At 39.9% G+C, this 19168-nt stretch overlaps 1 protein-coding gene across 8 annotated transcripts; it reads left to right on the plus strand.

The window, feature by feature from the left end:
* Positions 1-1843: 1843 nt before the first annotated feature.
* U2AF1 (U2 small nuclear RNA auxiliary factor 1) lies at positions 1844-18585 on the plus strand. Of its 8 annotated transcripts, XM_082054792.1 has the most exons (11): positions 1933-1986; positions 2892-2973; positions 4514-4601; positions 4812-4868; positions 6764-6794; positions 7381-7447; positions 11648-11697; positions 12248-12346; positions 13554-13687; positions 14027-14119; positions 15654-18585. In XM_082054792.1, the coding sequence occupies exons 3-11, from the start codon at positions 4555-4557 to the stop codon at positions 15790-15792; spliced, it is 717 nt and encodes a 238-aa protein (XP_081910918.1). In that variant the 5' UTR covers positions 1933-1986; positions 2892-2973; positions 4514-4554; the 3' UTR covers positions 15793-18585. The 8 variants fall into 8 exon arrangements, with proteins under 8 accessions (XP_081910921.1, XP_081910920.1, XP_081910917.1 ...); XM_082054791.1 differs by lacking the exon at positions 2892-2973 and having other exon boundaries at positions 1850-1986; XM_082054793.1 differs by lacking the exons at positions 1933-1986; positions 2892-2973 and adding an exon at positions 3154-3369.
* Positions 18586-19168: the final 583 nt, after the last annotated feature.

Below are 19168 nucleotides of genomic sequence, written 5' to 3' on the forward strand. Positions count from 1 at the left end.
CTTGCAATGATTTTCAGACTGCGACATCACTTTTGTTGCAAATGCTGATCAGGCTGTACAGCATCACAGTCTTCCACGCGCATTACTATTCCATTTCAAAAATATCAATTCACTTGGTTCAAATTTGCAGCTATTGGCCCATAATTCCTTGAAACTTCCCAGAACAACCAGAAAGAATTTGGTCCTGCCCTCCACTCTGCTTTTAAATGAAATGCGTATTTTTATTTGCAGCTCATCCAACTTTTATTTAAACTCCTTCAGAACCTGCACTTTCCTGCCTTTGAGCCACTACTTTATTCCAGCACTTGAAAACGTGCTAAAAAGGTCTAACTTGGGTTTCTTGTCAGTGTCCTTTGTACAGATGACTAATTGCAGGAACACCCTCTAGCATCTAAGCAGTATCCTTATCTTCTCTACAGTCGTATAAACTTCTGATGCTGTGCTCCAGCAAAGCCCTTCTTTCATGTCTGCCTTCTTCCTGGGGCAGGACCTGGGGGTCCTGGTGGACAGCAGAATGACCATGAGCCAGCACTGTGCCCTTGTGGCCAGGAAGGCCCATGGCATCCTGGGGTGTATTAGAAGGGGTGGTTAGTAGGTCCAGAGAGGTCCTCCTTCCCCTCCACTCTGCCCTGGTGAGACCACACCTGGAATATTGTGTCCAGTTCTGGGCCCCTCAGTTCAAGAAGGACAGGGAACTGCTGGAGAGAGTCCAGCGCAGGGCAACAACGATGATGAAGGGAGTGGAGCATCTCACTTACGAGGAAAGGCTGAGGGAGCTGGGTCTCTTTAGCTTGGAAGAGACTGAGGGGTGACCTCATTAATGTTTATAAATATGTAAAGGGTGAGTGTCATGAGGATGGAGCCACACTCTTCTCGGTGACAACCAATGACAAGACAAGGGGCAATGGGTATAAATGGAAACACAGGAGATTCCAATTAAATATGAGAAGAAACTTCTTAACGGCAAGCGTGCCAGAGCACTGGAACAGGCTGCCCAGGGGGTTGTGGAGTCTCTTTCCCTGGAGACATTCAAAACCCGCCTGGACACATTCCTGTGTAACCTCATCTAGGTGTTCCTGCTCCGGCAGGGGGATTGGACTGGATGATCTTTTGAGGTCCCTTCCAATCCCTAACATTCTGTGATTCCCAGTTGTCAGGCCCTTTAGCCGCATGCTTCAGTATCTATCAGAGGCTCCTCAGTTTCCTTGAAGCACTGGCTAAGCTGTCTTTTTTCAGCTCAGAGCTTCCTTCTGGCAAAACTCAGGCTGCTTTGGAAGTTTTGGCCACACACCGTGCTGCAGAACAGGACGGGGCTGTAATCAGGAAATCTGGACATGGAGGCACACCACGCTTCAGTAGTTCCCCCAGCTGAACCACCGGGACCGCATAAGGTGCTTTAAGACTGATGCAACACTGCGGGCAAGACACACTCGGATCTTTCAGGCCACAAGAGACGCCCCAGCTGCCCACGGGACGCTTCCCGTTCCACCACTGGCCGCTCACCCCACGGTGGGCCCCTCCCCGAGGCACCACCCCCCGGACTCCTGCGGCGAAGAGCTCAGCTCTCCCCTCTACTCCGGCTAAGGCAGAGCCATAGACTCAGCGGGAGCCGCCAGGCACCGTCCCGGGGATGCGGCCAGAACCCCCCGCCACACCCGACGCCGCTGGGCTACAGCGCGGGCTCCCCGCCGCCCCGTGCCCTATCCAGCGCATGCGCGGCCGCAGGTGCCGCCAGCGGGCCCCGCGCGCCCTGCCCGCGCCGCTGCAGGGAGAAGCGGTCCCCACCACGCACCCAATGAGGGGCTGGCGGCCCCGCGCGCATGCGCAAGGAGCCGCGCCCTCCCCTCCCCTCCTCGCGCGGGGCTCCGTAGAAGTGTTTCCGGCGCGGCGGCAGTGACGTGCACGGTGGGCGCCGGGCTGTCCGGCGGGCGGGCGGTGGGAGATGGCGGAGTATCTGGCCTCCATCTTCGGAACAGAGAAGGACAAGTGAGTGGCCCATCCCTCCTTCCCGCGCCGCTCCGCGCCTCTCCCGCGGCTTAGGCGCTTCGGGGGGAGCTCGAGGGAGGCCGGCGGCTGGTGGCGGGGCGCGCGGGGCACGGCTACGCGCAGCGCCCGCCCGGGCGGCCTGTATGGGTCGTGGCGATCAGCCTCCCCCCCCCAACCCAGCCCCGTTTCCCGCGGCGGGACCCGGCCCCTTTCTTCCACTCCCGCCTCGGGGGCCAACGGAACCCCCGGGACTGGGGCGCGCGCTCGGGCGTTCTTCCCCCCTCCCCACCCCCAGCCACGGCCGCGCGGGGGAACGTGGCGGCGCGCGGCCGCGGAGAGAAGAGGAAGCGAGGCGGGCGCGCTCCCTCCCTTCCCCCCACCCCGTCCCTCAGGCGCGCGGCGCGGCGGCCCCTCCTCCCCTCCCCCCTCGGCCGGAGAGCGCGTGCGCGCGCCGCCAAGGACGGGGAGGGGTGGAGGGAGAGGGCGCGCGCGCCCCCCCCACCCCCTCGCCGCGTGGGGCCTGCGCGTGTCCGCGCCGCTGGCCCCGCCCCTTGCGCTTCTTTCTCCCCTCCCGGGCCGGGCTGGGTCTGTTCCCCTCGGGGAGTCCCTCCTCCTCCTCCCGCTCTCCCTCTGCCCTTCCTGCGGCCGCCATGCGGGTGTGCCCGCGCCTCGTGGCGCGCTGCCGCGCCCCCCCACCCCTTCCTCCCCGCCCTCCCCCCGACGGCTGCGCTCCTCTGGCGGCGGGCGGGAGCGGTCGGGGCCGCTGGGTGCCGAGCTTCCCGCCGCCTCCTGCCGGAAATGGGCCGCCTCTTCCCCTTTTGTTCGCGTCTCTGCGCCTCGCAGCAGCCCGAGAGCTTCCGCTCTGCTGCAAGGACAGCGACTGGTTATTTCTCCCCCCTCCCCAGGGTGCGGAGGATTTCCCCGACTGCTGCATCCTGATCCTCAGGCTTCTGCCTGCAGCCTTCCACGCGTCGGGAACGTCTCTAGGTTCTCTGGTTGTTGGAAGCGTACTTGCAAAACCCTCCTAACGAAAATTTGGTCACCGTCAGCCTGACCAAACCAACGTGTTTTTCCACTTGTAAAAATGAAAGGGGGCATCGATGTGCTACTGGACTAAATTACTCTTGTCAGCCTCTGACTGTGAGGCTTCTATTTGCCTTCTACTTTGTAGTGCAACATGCCAGTTTCAATTCGCTCGTCTGTCAGAAAAAGCAGTATCTGCAGCTTCTCTTGAGCTCTGTTACTGTGACCTCCTTCCTGATATAGTGCATTAAAGTTTAACAGTATGAGTATATGCTGATACAGCAGCCATGAAATTCCTTATTTTCTAATCAAAAAGCAAGCAGAACTCTCCAGAAAGTGTTGAAGTTGGAGGCACTATTGGTAATTTTATAGTTAGATCATTGTTTTTGTTTCAGGGTAGAGTTCAGAAAAGACAGTAAGTATATTGTAATGCTAAGTATATATTTTCAGAAATGTAAAAATGAAAAGTAAGCATGGTAACATTTTACAGTAAAATGTTTTGCTAAAAATCAGATATGCTTTAATACTTTATTTTCCCTTTCCATGAGTTGATGTTGATTACACAGGATTGTGGAAAGAATTGGTGATAACTATGAGTATGGTAATAATAATCTTCCAGGAGAATTCTTAAATTTCATTTATACATACATAGCCCATAATAGTTTTCTTGCCCTTCAGAATTTTGCATTCAGTTTTCCCAGTGAAGGTAACTAAACTCTGTATGGTGTTCTGTTATCATTCCATGTGGATTATGCTTAAACATGAGAGTTTTAGTGGGATTCCTAGACCAGCATAGTTTTGAACTTGACATTAGGTGATGGTTAATTGAGAAAAGCTTGTGGTTTAAAATTTTTAAAAAGCTTCATTTTAGAATTATTAGCTACATTCATGGAGATGACTTATTAAATGATTTTATTTTGCTTATGTGTATTCTCTCTGTAACATGATTTTTCTCTTATCTGAATTCCTTTAAATACTATGTTGGCAGCACTCTGAGTTACCTTTGACTAAAACTTTAAAAGAGGTGTTTTACAAAACATTAGGTAGGTGCAGCTGATCAGCTTTAAAGCAGGTTATGTTGCCCAGACTAGGGGTTCCATGAACTAAGACACAACCATATAGCCCATAGTGCAACTTTTCATACTGTTTTTTCACATTATTTCGCATCCCATCACCCAGTGAGACGGATATAAAGACAAGAATAGGGAACTGGAAGGGTAAAACAGGGGTGATTGCTTCTGTCCATTATGGTGTCACAAATGCACTTTTGGATTTGAGTAGTGGGTGAAATTGGTTAGATGACTTGCTGTAAATTAAGAGTAAAGAGGAATGAACATGAACAGGTTTGCTGTAATGCTTGCCTATACTGGTTTTGTTTTGTTTTTCTATAGTACTTCTTTACATCAATATAAAGGTAGTTAAGGGCATATGTTTTATAGGAATTGCATGTTAATGTTTTTCTGTTCTAATATTGAAAATACTTTGTGGTTTTTTTCACTCACAGAGTCAACTGTTCATTTTATTTCAAAATTGGAGCTTGTCGTCATGGAGACAGATGTTCTCGGTTGCACAACAAACCGACATTTAGCCAGGTTTGTTATCCTTTTGTTTTCTCTTCTAGTGGCAGTATATTCTTGCTTCTTTAAAGCGTAGATTCTCAGATACAAGTGAGTAGTTACAGAGCTCCAGATTAAGTAGTTCACTTTTGGCCCCAGTTTATATGGGTTTTTGCTTTTTTGGGGGTATTCCATTTACTTCTCCCAGCATTTCTAATTATCTCCTGTCACCCTTAATGGCTGCAGGAAGCGATGCTGTTGTAAGCTTGCCTGTAGTAGAGACCAACCAGTGCTAACTTTCAGGTGAGTGTGCCTTCTCAGTGGTGTTTAGGCACTTAAACCATCCCAGATTTTTTTTAATCACAAACGATGACAGCATGTTCTGCCTATTTCAGAGGCATGAACTTGTCTTTTATGCATTTAATGGAAGAAGACTTATTAATAAGTAAGAACAACTCATCTGTAGTTAGATTTGCTCTTTGACCCAGGCTCTTAACTTTCAAATGTAACTTACATACTCCTTTGAATTTGAAATAATTGTTTCTCGAAAACAACTTGCCTGGTTGCTGAGGGTGTATATGTCAGTTGACTTCACAGATAATTTAATCTTTGGCTATGTGAATATTGTTAAAGACATGATGTGTAGCTGCATGTCTGGCAAAAAAAAAAAAAAGGCAAGTGGGTGATAGGGTTTTTGTTATTATGAGCTCTATAGTTTTCAGAAATTACATTCCTGGACAACTGTATGCTTTGCCTCTTTCTATCACTGCTGATTGTCAAGGTATACAGATAAATAGATTCTTGGGGAATATTGTATATGACAAGTAATGCCTATGAAAGCTGTTGCATTATCAGCAGTTCTACTTACAAAGGTAAATTTCACATAGCAGTGGAGTCCTCTGCAAGTTCATTTTAGCTGACGTGGAGCAAGATTGATGAGAATGGTGGACTAATGTTGGTTTGGAGAGAATTAGGGAGGCAAATACTGTCCGTATGACTGGAGTTCAGAGTGATGGTCCTCATGAAGTTAAGCTTTATGGTTAGGCAGGGGGCAGTTCTAGGGGGCACTGGCTGGGTTCCTGATTGATAGGAACCACTGCTGGTACTTCCATCTACAAAAAAAGTTTTCCACATCTGGGAATTTAATAATTTTTTAATGTACATATTGTATCTCAAAAAGAATATTGCCTATTTTCAAAATGATTCCATGTTGCTGACCTACATGGAGAGCACGCAGAGATGTGATTGGTTGTTTGGAGACATTAATTTAGGTCATTGGCTGCTACGAAATTTTTCTAAATTAGACAACTTTGACTGTAGTTGTCATTAAAAATGTGAAGCAACAAAACCCCAAACTACATTTTTTAAAAAAACCAACAACACTTTATGTGCAACAACAGTTTCCTCTGTCAGTACAGTTTTAGCTTTACATTAGAAACTGCAGTTAGCAATACCAGCTGAGGTAGGTCAGCAGGGTGGGGCAGGTTCATCCAGTGACATCTGGGACCACTAAAGCATCACCTGACAGATGTTTTGTATTGTAACATCTCAAATGTACCTGGCAGATGTGTAGAGTTCACTAGAGAAACCTTTATTTGTATGCAGATTGATAATCAGCTGTGATAGAAAATAGAAGAACGGGTATCTTACTAATGGGAAGTTACCAGCACAATATTTTTCTCTTGTGTTGCTGGTGCAGCTTCTTCATAGAATAGCTGTGTTAGGAAAGGTCATGCAATTCATGGTGATCAAATTACCAGCAATCAGCAGAAACACTGTAACTGTATGCATGTTTCTGGCTCTCTCCAATTGTAGGATAAAACATAGTTATTTTAAACCTGGGCCACGGATACACAAAGCTTTGGTTGGTATGACCACACCCATTATAAAAAAAGTGTGTGATTTTTTTTTTTTTTTTAAATGTCATGTTACAGATTTTTTTTTTTTTTAATGTGTTAAGTGGGCAGCATATTTATGTATGGCATTGCTGGTCTATGACTTCTTTAAGCTCTGATTTCTGTGACTAATAATAATGTGTAAGCTAAAATTATTTGGGGATTGCGATTCATATTAACAAACATTGAGCTTGTATTGTAAGTAATCAAATTTCAATTTTTGAGCTGCTTACAGTGATATGGACGTTTGGATTTTTTTTTGTAATATTAGTTTACTAACTTAAACATGGTTTGTTTTTTCAGACAACTTGATTTTAAGAAGAACGGTACAAATGTAAGGTTTCAAGTCTGCCTGGGCTAATTCTTCAAGTAAAAAGCAGAAGGGCTAAAAGGATATTGTCCTTATTTGAAGGATCGGAAACATGTGAACCTATGATGCTATTATATTATTGAAACAGAAATTCCACCAAGAAATTCCTGATGCACAAAATGAGATGCAGCTCTTGCCTAAAAACCTTACTGTCTGGTGTAACATTTTAGACTCTGGCATTTTGTATCATATGCTGTGCACATAACACTATTTTTTTTTTCCCCTAGACATACAATAATGAATCTGGTCTCAAAAGCTAGGCATTTCCATAATGTCATGTGGTAGGGTGCTTTAGGGTACAGTGCCTCACACTTCCCATATTGAGGATAGCTGTTGAGACAAATGCAGCTCTTTCTTGGTGGTTAATTAAAACTGTTTTCATAATATGATGGTCTGGATGCAATTTTGGAAGATATTCTGCAAATACAAAAGGAAGTCTTAAGAATAAAATATTACTTTTAGCTGTTTGCAAACAAGTTGTCTCTTTGCAATTGTCTATTATATGCACAGCAGCCAGTAGAATTCCCCTTTTTATTTTTTTTCCCCGCAGACCATCTTGATTCAAAACATCTATCGTAACCCCCAAAACAGTGCACAGACGGCTGACGGCTCACACTGTAAGTCCCACAGTTGGAGAAATTTTTTTAAACAATGGTGTTAAAGAGCCCACTCCTAATTATGAGAAAATAATGTTGGCTTCTGAGCTGCTGACATAAAGCTGTTGCAAACAGGACAAGTGATGGAACTCTTCTTGCGCATAGATCAAGAACTTGTCAAATGTGTGCAATTCAGAATGCGGAGTTGACTGCATAAATTGGACTTGATGCAGATTCTCTTTTGTACTGCAAAGTGCAACTTGAGTGCTTAGTAACACTGCATTCTTTTTAAAGGGTTAACCTGCAGACATTTCTCAAATTCTTGATTTAACAAAAACAAACAAAAACAATAGGTATATATGTGATGTACGGTAAGTTTCCCAAAACTGTGGGTTTTCTTTCATCTTAACTTTTTTAGGAAAATGGAGATTTCATGTTATGCTGTAATTATTGTATTACTTCCTTTCCTGGGGTTTTGCTACTAAAAAAAACTCAGTAAATCGAATTCAAACAAATTATTATGCTAGTACTTTGAATACTGTGTTTGGACATCATCTATTATTTATCTGCCTGAAATCATGCAAACCCCCTCTATAGTAATATTAGTGAACAAAATAAAATACAATAATGCAGTATCATGAGATCTCTGTTACTTTACAGTGTTAGGTTGATTCAGAAAGGTCACCAGCTAAGTGAAAGTTCTCCTTGGTAGAGAATAACCACCTCTTTTTCAGCACAGACTCGGCAAAAGCGACCCTAAAGGAAACCGGTTTCTTGTTAAAATTATTTTCCATAATATAAAGTTGTTGCGTTTTGTATTTCAGACCATTGCCCTCTTGAACATTTACCGTAACCCTCAAAACTCTTCCCAGTCTGCTGACGGTTTGCGCTGTAAGTTCATACAAGTTCCTTCACTGGTTCCCTGGGCTTGATTGTCAGAGCTCAGTGTCGACTTAAGCTGGTCTACCATTTTAGTTTAACAGATCAAACTGACCACGTTTCGTTAAATGTGTCCAAAAAAAAAACCCACACCAAAAAAAGACCCCCGAAAAACATTTATATTGTCCCACTGACCTTCTTTCTTACTCCCAAAAATAAGAGGGGAATCTGAATACCATGTATTAAATCAAAAAGGGTTGAAATTTTACTTGCCCTGTGAAGCAGGCTTGGTTACACTGCTTTCTTCCCTCCAGCTTTTTCCCTGCCAGTTGCCTGCATCCTAGAAATGCTTTTCTATATCTTTTTATGCTATCCACTAGGTTCCACTGTCTAAAAGAGCAGGATGTTGACACGTTGGCTTCATCCAGAACAAATTTCCTGCTCTGTAAATGTTAAGAGAACTTCAATTTGAAACTGTTAAGACTGCATGCAGAAATTTGCCCTAGGTTAATGCAGCTTCCATTTAGAGTCTACTTTGGAAGAATATGCTTTGACTGAGAAATGTTTCCCTTGTGGCAGCTGTCCTTTTTGGGATAGGTGCATGTTTAAAATTCCTTCCAAGCTTTTAAAATTGAAATTCCAAAACCAAGTTGTATATTTACATGGGAAAAGATATCTGTAAAAGTACTTTTGAGGAGGGGAAGGCATTTGGGTATGGTCATGAATAATGACTCCTCATGAAGTAGAAACGGGCATAAGAAAACATACCTACTGTGAGACTGGCAGAAGTTAAATGACCAGGATTGTTGATCTGCGATTACTGATACATGATTGTGATTGAATTATCAATACTAGAATAAGATTAAAAAAAAAAATAGGACCAAAAAGGATTGGTGTTATTTTCTAACTAATGTTTCTTGTTGAAGTGAATATTGACTGTGTGGTAATAAAGCTTTGGCTATTCCTTTTTTTGACTGTTGGATTATAGACTAGTTCAGATTAGTTACCAGCATTTGATTAGATGTGCTTTGTGAAATGAGCCACTAACACAAAAGTCAACACTGTCTCTTCTGCTTTTAAAAGTAATTTTGGCCAAATTAAGTAACTTGATTTTTTTTGTGTGTCATACAACCAAGCTAGATAAGTAATGACCTATGTAAGTTTGTCTAGACACTTAAACAGTTCTGTTGGTTTGCAGGCTTTCTTGTTGCAGATGTTTAGTAGTTAATGATGTTCTAGTAAACCAAAAAATGTGCAGTTGGGTATTTCCACTCTGTCCCTAAATTCTCTATGCGCTGGTAACTAATTTGCACAGAGTTACAGCAGTTTGGTCTGTGGAGCTGTTTAGATTGTGCAGCTGCAAGAGTCTTGAATGGATTCTCTAGCGTTCTCAATGCTGGTATCCAGTTGGTCTTGGCAAGTGGGTAGATACTTACCAGAGCCCAACTGTACCTTCTGTGGTAGAGCTGGAGCTTTGTGACCAGTAGGTTTGCTGAAACTCCTGGCTCCCTGTTTTTTTTTGGTATTTGTCCCTACTTACGTTCTGCATGTATTTTAAATGGATAACTTGGGTAGCTATTTAATGCTTCTGTTGTTGTTGCTTAACTGTCTTCCTTTCTATTGCCGTCGTAGAGAATTAACCCTAGATTTTGAAACAATAGTTTTCCTGAATATTTTAATTAGTAATTGGGCTTCTCAAGGTTCAGATACCAGTGGCCCTGGAATATGAATGTTTGTAAAGCTTGTTGCACATGAATGCTTCCCTCTTTAGAAGGATATTGAAGTAGCCATTAACTAACTTTTGCTTATGATCTCCTAATTTGACAATGGAATCTACTTGTAAGTTTTTAGCAATTGTCCATCTGCTAAAAAGTAGTTATTCCCAACATGGCTCATGAGGCCTCTGTCTGATATCTTTAAAAAAAATATATCTTTAGCTATAAGTAAGCTGTTATCAGTGGTGTTGGCAGAACCTTGGGAATATAGTTAAGTATTAAGCTGTCTAGAAATACTGGTTTAATGTTTGATATTTCCTTAATTTGCTGTATAACCGTGGAGAAGCAGTGGGGAAGAAGAAAGTTCTTAAGAGCAAACATGTTTCAAATGCAGAAACATCGTTAGCTTAAACTATATATAACACTCACCCCTTAGCCTTCTTCAGGAGATGAGCTGGGTGGAAGAAAAGTAATTAGAGTCCAGAAAGTGTGGCTGGTTAGTATTAGAGCCTTTGAAGAAAAAAGTAAAGTTCGTCCAAATGGTAAGATAAGACAAAAATGAGCCCAGAAAATCTCTTTTTTTCATAGCAGTGCAAAGTGAATAAACTCAGCTTTGTTGGCTCAGTTTCTTGTCTTCCACATTCTGTGAACTAAAACGGTAATGCTTACAATTTAAAGGCTAGAATATTTTTCTAGCATGAAATGCAGGGTTCATTTTAAGACTGTTCCACTTAGTCATAGTAAACCATTTAACTGCTGAAAAGCTAATACTTTAGGCTTTAATGTATACAGCTTAATGTAGTTTAAAATTCTGTAGACTGGAAGAAATAAACAAAATTCATTTTTATATTCTTAATACTTTGAAAAATCAGCCAAACTTCTGTTGTTGTTTTATAGCAGCAGGCAAGCAATGTTCATTTGTGAAGTCCAGCTTGGATCATGAAAATCTAATCTGAATATATGACTGGCTTGTCCTGCACTAAAAGGTGTTCTGCAGGACTACAGGAGAAAAAAGCAGTGATATTCACAATTAAACTAGAAAATTGCTCTCTATCGCAAGGCATTTTGGTACCCTTCTTTGAGGGCACTGAGAAAAGTATGTAATTTTAAGAACTTCTTATCAAATTAAAAAAAATTGTGGGCTGTGTCGCATTGTGAAATCAGATTCTAGTGAATATGCTGGAGAGGCGGACATGTTAAAATGAATTTCTGCCTTTAGGAAGAGGAACACTAAATTGTTAATCGTGCTTTAAAATATGGAAATGTGACAAAGCACTTGCCTTCTGTTTAGTTAAAGTTGTTGGTAGATAGAGAGTAGGACTGTACATTAAATTTTAGTGGTATTTCAAAGTAATTCCTTTCCCCTTCCTTTAAATTTGTGGCATACAAGTTTGTTTCTGATTTAAACTTGTTTGATTTGATCATGTCAATGTAATGTTTTGACATATTATTTTGAGGACTCAAAGCTCTTCACACGTACTTATTTTTAATATTCCTGTTAGTTAGCTCCATGCTATATGGTGTCTTTTATGCTCCAGATGACCTTTCTAGATTGTTCTGTAGTGTGATCAAAATCTTTCCCTCTTTGTGTATAGGCTCTAATCAGTATGACTCTTGATTTTTACAGGTGCTGTGAGCGATGTTGAGATGCAGGAACATTACGATGAATTCTTTGAGGTATGTAAGAGATGTGAGAATGCATTAAAGTGTTCATGGATTTGTCAACACAAATGGGCTAGATAAGATTCAGTGTATGGCACAATTAGATGGATTCAGACAGAAGTGTTTGTTTCCTCAGGTGTTTGTCTCAAATTCGCCAGGAATTACAAGAATCAGCAACTTAAGGGATTTCGCATTTTTATCTCATAATCCCGTTCTTTCCTATAAATTTAAAATAAACTTAATTATTTGCATAGAAGCAAATTAGGTAAAGCTATAGCATCAAGGTTTATATTGTGTTTTCAGTGCATCTTATGTATTGTGTAAATACTGTATGCCTACTGTTTTCTGTATCTTTTTATTGTATCCCGTCAGTGTTGTACTTACAGATGGATACAGTACAGGCCAAGAAAGTAGTAATTTTAAAATCTGAAATGTAAAAAAAAGTTATTTTGGTTTGCCTTTTTTAGGAAAGGACTTTTTTTACACACATTAGTAGCTAAATGCAATACTTCTGTACTCTACAACTAATGTGCTGCAAACTTTTAATTGTTTGCTTTGTGCTTAGGAGGTCTTCACAGAAATGGAAGAAAAATACGGTGAAGTTGAGGAGATGAATGTTTGTGATAACCTTGGAGATCATCTAGTTGGAAATGTATACGTAAAGGTAGGAAAAGAGATACATGTTTACGTAATCGATAGGGTGATATTTATTGATCTATAATTTTAAAAAGCTACTGTATGCGTGTAGATTTTGTGAGAGTAGCTCCTCAGGATATAAGCTTCTTTCCAGTTTTACAGTATAAAGTAGAAAGAGTGAAAACGTGAATGGAATCTGAAAGAAATTTTAAGAGATGATGAGACGCTTTCTTGATAGTCAAAATCTGTGCTGTTTTCATAAAGATTAACGCTTTTTTTTTTTTTACTTTGTTACAAACACAGTCACCACTGCTGGACTGTTTAGTTTGCCAGGAATAATTTGGGGTCTGTCTTCCCATCACACTGCCTTTTAAGCACTTCATTATGAGCAGAGGTTATTCGCAACAGGTGTGTTTACTTTCAACAGATGCATTTATTGTCTAACTTCCCAATTAAACAAAACATCTTGTAACCAAGTTACATTTGGCAGTAGCTGGGTGGTCTAAGGTGCAGACTGAAGCACTTAGGTTTAGCTCTTAAAAATCATTGGTATCTCTTGAATAATCAGTACAAAATTATCACCTGCAGAAATTTTATTGTGTATACACAGTGTTGGGAGTGTCTGAGAGAGGTTTTTTTAATGTTTTTGCTGCACCTTCCCTTAGCTGGAAAATATTTCCTAGCCTAAATTTCTCAGCTGTGTAGGTCATTATCAGAAACAAAAGTTAGTTTTAAAAGTTTGCAAGTGGTTAGCTGTGAAAAAGAATTGAAGTTTTAGGTTAATTTTAAAACAGGATCAGATTTTTGTAAATTCTAATTGAATGAGAGCTTCAGTTCTCATGCAGATTTCTTAGTTTGAAAAAAATCCATTACATTTGAGCATTAGTGCTCTAGCATCAAGGTTTATATTGTGTTTTCAGTGCATAAAGTTTAAAGTTGTATTAAGAAAACACGATCTTTTATCATATCTTTTAACACAAGCTTCAAAACTTGAAAGACCAAATAGAAGATAATTAAGAGAAAATGTCAGTGTCGTGATCAGCTTTGAGTCCTGATTGATGAAAAGCTAGCATCTTTACCCTTGATTTGATGGACTGTCCCAGGAACTCTGAACTAGCTTCTAGTTTGGTTACTAGTCCTAAGCCTCAGATATTGCATAACTGATTTGATAGGAATGTTTGATCTACTTCCGTTGCTTCTCTATAACATGAGAAAAATGTTAACTTTGCTTTTAGTTTCGCCGTGAAGAAGATGCGGAAAAGGCTGTGATTGACCTGAACAACCGCTGGTTTAATGGACAGCCCATTCATGCTGAGCTCTCCCCTGTGACTGACTTCAGAGAGGCCTGTTGCCGTCAATATGAAATGGGGTAAAAAGCGACTGACTTCGTTTTTGCCTATGACAGTATCTTTGGAACACTTGCACACACAGGGTGGTTGCATGGGTGTGGCTTTTATGTGTAGCTTAGTGTAGGAAGAAAAACACTTCAGGTAATGTTAATATGGAGCACCTGCAGCCAGTCTCCTGAGTTTTGCCATCTTCTTAGGACTTTGAGCTAGGAATGAGTCAGTGTCAGTAAACTGTGTTTGTGATTTACTGGTTTTAGTGTTAGGAGTGATTAGCTTTTAGATGGCTAGATAGGGCTTAAGGCAATCAGATACTGTGTAGAGCTGGGAATTTTAACTATGTCTCTTTAATTCCATTTCAGAGAGTGTACACGAGGAGGTTTCTGCAACTTTATGCATTTGAAGCCAATTTCTCGAGAGCTAAGACGCGAGTTGTATGGGCGGCGGCGTAAAAAGTAAGTTTGCTTTTAAACAACATGAAAACAGGAAAATTAAGGATCAGATGCTGAACATTCTGAAGGCAAATCTTTAAACTTATGTCCGTTTGTTTGTTTTCCTAACACAGTTCTAACACATGCCAGTGAAAGGCATCGAGTAAAGCTAGCACAATCGAGCGTATCTGTAGATTATATTCAGGACCCCACCTTATTTATTTGTCATAGTGAATGGCTATCTTTTCTAGCCTGTATGCATTCCTTACTGTTAGTAACAGAGTGACTGCATTGAGCTCACTTTTTGTTAATGCTGACCTCACAATGTGATTTATCCTTCATGAAAGGAATTCTCAGTAGGGCAAAGGAATACTGATTTTGATTAATGGCAAAAAATGGCGATAAACACATTTTACTAATAATATTTATTTATTTATTAAGATACCTTGTAGAAAGGCGTATACCTCTGCTGTTACTATCATACCTGTCTTGTGGATGTTTCGCTTAGAGCTGGATTCAATCTACTCGCTTTTAGGACCTTGTTATTTGGGATAGGCATGTAAAATTGTTTGGCTTCCTTTTATGTAGAGCACAGTTTTGTAGGTTTCTTTTAATCACAGAAGGAGCCTGGGATTATGAACATGTTTTTTCCTATAAATGTCTTTAATAGGCAATGTCTTAGAATTTGTGAGAATGAATTTAACTTTGGAAAATGTAGATTATGTTGTTTAGGCACATGTATTTGTGCCTAAATAATTTTCAAAAATATTCCAATTAATATGAATTTAAATGTAAATGTGAACTTTTAAGATGCTTGAATGATTTATGGAAAACATGAAGTGTGCTCTTGTATTAGTCTTTTGGTCACTTCTATGAATAAGAATCTCTGACTTAGTAAGGCTAATTAAAAGGTATCACCTTGTATTGCAAGAAAGATTGGGCTTGAGTGTTTGGCTTTGCAATATGATTGTTTTACTGATAGCCCAATTTCAGTCTGTGGTAAAACAAACAAAATAGCTGAATTCTCCATACATTTTTTCTTTTCTTGATGACCCTATTTAAATTCATTGTGTAGCTAAAGCTGTCACAGGTTAATGAGAGAGAGGGGGCAGGAATTAGAAAAAGAGAACTGAGCTGTAATTGGTAATTAATGCAGTTGATTTAACTTAAAAGAGCCTTAGGCTTTTACCAGTGCCTTGTTAAGAGCTATTCATAACTGCAAAAGCTGGTATCCCTTTCTCTTGTTTCTTTAATTAACATCTGTGCAACAGTGCATTTGGTTCCTCTCCATGCCTTTTGTTAAAGTTTTGTACACCCATTATGATGGATGACTGGCAGTGAACAGTTGAGTCTTTTAACAGTATGTGTTGACTCCTCAGTGTTAAGTTTGTTTGGTTTGTAAATGCATGATTTTGCGGCCTGAGGGCCAGTTTACAAATCCTTCTAATGCCATGTTGTCTTCCCTCATTACTTACATCCTTAAGTGTTCCACTGTGTGGTACTGCAAGTAAGTTGCTGAATGTGATGACACAGTAAAATATTCAAACTTTCTTTGAAGGCATAGATCCAGATCGAGGTCCCGTGAACGTCGGTCTAGATCCAGAGATCGTGGTCGTGGAGGTGGTGGAGGAGGAGGAGGAGGACGTGAACGTGATAGAAGGCGGTCAAGAGATCGTGAAAGATCTGGTCGATTCTGAGCCATGCCATTTTTACTGTATGTCTGCTAGAAAGTGTTGTAGTTTGACCAAACAAGTTCATAATGAGATTTTTTTTAAAGATGGGCTTCTGAATAAAAAATTTGTAGTGATACAGTATTCTTTGTGTAACTTGTTTCTTGTGGGGGGAGTCTTTTTAACTGTCATTCCTCTATCTTGACAAATACCTGGATTAACTATGCCTGAGGGAAAGGTGGTAAATGTATTGGAGGAGCGCCAGTTTTGGTTTTGTTTGGGTTTGTTTTTTTTTTCTTTTTTTAATTATTATTATTTGGGTATAATTTGAACTGTTGATGAAAATGTGTGTGTATATAATATAAAATATTATATACATAGTAAAAATATTATACTGCTTAAGAAACAGTTACATAAGTTTCCCTTTTCTGCTATGCTGTCTGCTTATTTAGGTTAGTTTAGGCACATTTAAAAGGAAGGCTGTACGAAATGCATTTATTTACCAAGTAGAAATGCTTAGTTACAAAAATGTATGTTTGTTTGTTACCAGAAGTCTGTGCTCTGTCTATCAATGTGACTGTGGCATTTACAATAAATCAAATTTCTTGGTGTAAAATCTAAAGCCTATTTCCTAAGCACTATGGAGTAGTTGAGTTGCTACTCCTGGCTGTGCCAGAATTCATAGTTCAATTTTTTTCTGATTCTTGACTAAATTCCTTGTCTTTGGCTGGAAATAAAGTTGTCTAGTGCAGTTTGGAAAAAAAAAAAAAAAACACACACAACCAAAAAGTGCAATGATTCACAATAGGCAGGTGAGGTTTTTTTTAAAAAACTCATGCTCCATGCAACATGATACATGGGATTTATTGAAGGAAATGCAAGGTCCTAAATACAAGGATCAAATTTCTTAAGAGACTTTATTTTTTTTCTTACTCTGTTCTCTTAGCTGTCATTTAATGAAAAGCATTTTGTTAGCATTCAATGTCATAGGAAACTAATTGGATACTAGTGGAATTTTTTTTTTCTACCTTTATGTGCTTTTGGATAGTCTGAAGTGAGATAAAAGCTAATGGATAGATGACAGTTTATTCACAAATAAGCCATCTTTCTGTCCAAGTTTTAATTTCACAATAGCTATGTATCAGAGGTTGTGCAACTCTTAAGGATTTAAAAGTCTAATTAAAATGTTGCTGGAACATCTCGAGAGACCATTTGTACAGTGGCTGACTTGCAATTTAATTCATGTTTGCTTTTATTTGATGTATAAGATAGTAAGCAATTTTCATCACTGATAATATTTCTGCAAGATATGACTTTATGTACATGAAGCTATGTAATACAATATAGCTTTCCAAACAACAGAAAGGGTATGGAAGCATTACGTAGCCAGATTAACAAACCAGCTTCTCCCTGCCTCCAACATAAGTATAAAACCATTTTGCTCACTGGAACTTGGAGCTGGCAAACAAAATAATATTGAAATATGAGCTTTTCTAAATAATTCTGCTTTGCCTCCTACAACTAAGTTCTTCCATCAATTCAATTTCAGTTTTTGTTTGCACTGGATGGTTTGGCCAACTGGATTGTAGAATTTATTTTGCCAGTAACTTTTTTAAAGAAGTGTATCACTATGTGAGGATGGCTTCATTTGTTTTGTTGCAAGTACATAAATTATGCTTTAATTCACTGGAAGAAACTGAGCAGTGCCTGGCAATAAATGGTGGAACTGAAGCTTGTGGTATTTCTGCTAGGCACTAGGAATTTAACATTGATTCTTGTAGTTATAGGATATGAATCCAGTTCCATTTCCTCCTTAGAGATATTTAGGATGATTAGTGAGCTAATTTAAATCTTGAGCTCTAAAAGGTGAGGATAGTCTTTCTCTTTTAAAACAGTGTCTAGTATAATGTGGATACTATTTTAAAAGGTTTAAGATTGTTTCTATACAGGTTAATGACACAAGTTGATCTGCTTTATAGACAAGTCAGTTTTAAACTAGTATAAATGGGTCAATGTAATGGCTTTCAACTGTTTATCTAAACCCTGTTAAATTGAGGGTATACTTTTGCATGAACAGATAGCAGAAGGTTGAATTCTCCCTCTCCCCTCAATACAGTTTTTTTTAAAGCACTCTTGAATTCCACAAAATGCATCATTTTTATGGCCTGATTGCACAGCCACCCAAAAATTAACAGTGCAACTGGAATATGTCATAACGGGCATTGGAAGCATTGGATTTTACTGGATACCTGAAGGAAAAAAAAAAAACTTGTGCACTGGTCATTATCTGATCCTGAAATTATTACCTTGTGATAGCATTCAGCATGTAAACTAAGCTCATGATGTATCTTCAGTTAGGGTCATCTTTTAAGGCTATACTACCAGTAAAATTAATTGAACTTGAAATTGAATATGCATAAATTTGGTTAAACACATTAGTCCAAACTATTGGTTTACCAATACAAATCAAGTGGAAATCCTCCCTCCCCCTTCTATTGTTGCTCACAGTGTTTTAGAGTAAATTTGGGGGGTTTTCCCTCCTTCCCAAAGGCACCTACTTCTCACAAATAGTTCATTGTTGACTCTTCTGTTAAACAGTGGATCTTAATTTATGGAGTTCCTTTACCTCAAATAAGTGACAGCATACAGTATTTTCCGAAGTCTGAATCCATTAGGTTGAAACTGTTAATCCCAAGTGGCTTCCTCTTTGTATTTGGCTCTTATTCTGTGAAAATGCTGCTTGTCCATGAATATGTATGTTGAGAGTGTAAAACCAAATGGAGAAAACTTGTTCAAAATAAAGCCTTTTTTTTATAAGAATCTGACAAAAAATATCCCTTTCCTTTAGATGGGATGCTACTCTTTAAACTACTAATGAGCTTATAGACTACAAGTTTCAAATTCTTAGCTTGTGAGTTATTGAGTGATGGTTTTTTGCTTGCTTTTTTTTTTTTTTTATAGCTGGTGGAGCATGTCTTCAACTTAAAAAAACCAAAATTCTCCATATTTACTTGATGGAGTATCAAAAGAATGCAACTTGGGGTTAGGAGTTGGGTTTTGCTTGTGGTTTTTTAAAATTGGTAAGGGTTCTGGTTGAAAGATCCTGCAAGTTTCTGTTCTGGTGGTCTGTAGAGAACAAGGTGGCTCATTTTTGACAGAAGGAGCATGTTCACTTGAAGAAATGAGTACTTGAAAGGGGTCATGGCTTGTTACAGATGATTTTTCCTAGTGTTACATTGCTCAAGCTGCAAAACTTTGGGTGTTAACGGCTATGTTTATTGTCACTGTTGTACAACAGCACCTTAAACTGCATCTACTGTCTTCAATACGTTAGAAACTGCTTTCATAGCAGTTGGGGCAAGGATGGGAATGTTAACTGATGTCTTCTCCAGATGTTTGGAAC

The sequence above is a fragment of the Streptopelia decaocto genome (assembly GCF_964273445.1).
Source record: "Streptopelia decaocto genome assembly, chromosome: 1".
Taxonomy (NCBI): Eukaryota; Metazoa; Chordata; class Aves; order Columbiformes; family Columbidae; genus Streptopelia; species Streptopelia decaocto.

Coding starts and splice junctions, on each gene's coding strand:
- U2AF1 (XM_082054791.1), top strand. CDS start 4,555: ATGGAGACAGATGTTCTCGGTTGCACAACAAACCGACATTTAGCCAG. Junction 4,602..4,811: donor ACAAACCGACATTTAGCCAG/GTTTGTTATCCT, acceptor TAATGGCTGCAG/GAAGCGATGCTGTTGTAAGC. Junction 14,120..15,653: donor TATGGGCGGCGGCGTAAAAA/GTAAGTTTGCTT, acceptor CTTTCTTTGAAG/GCATAGATCCAGATCGAGGT.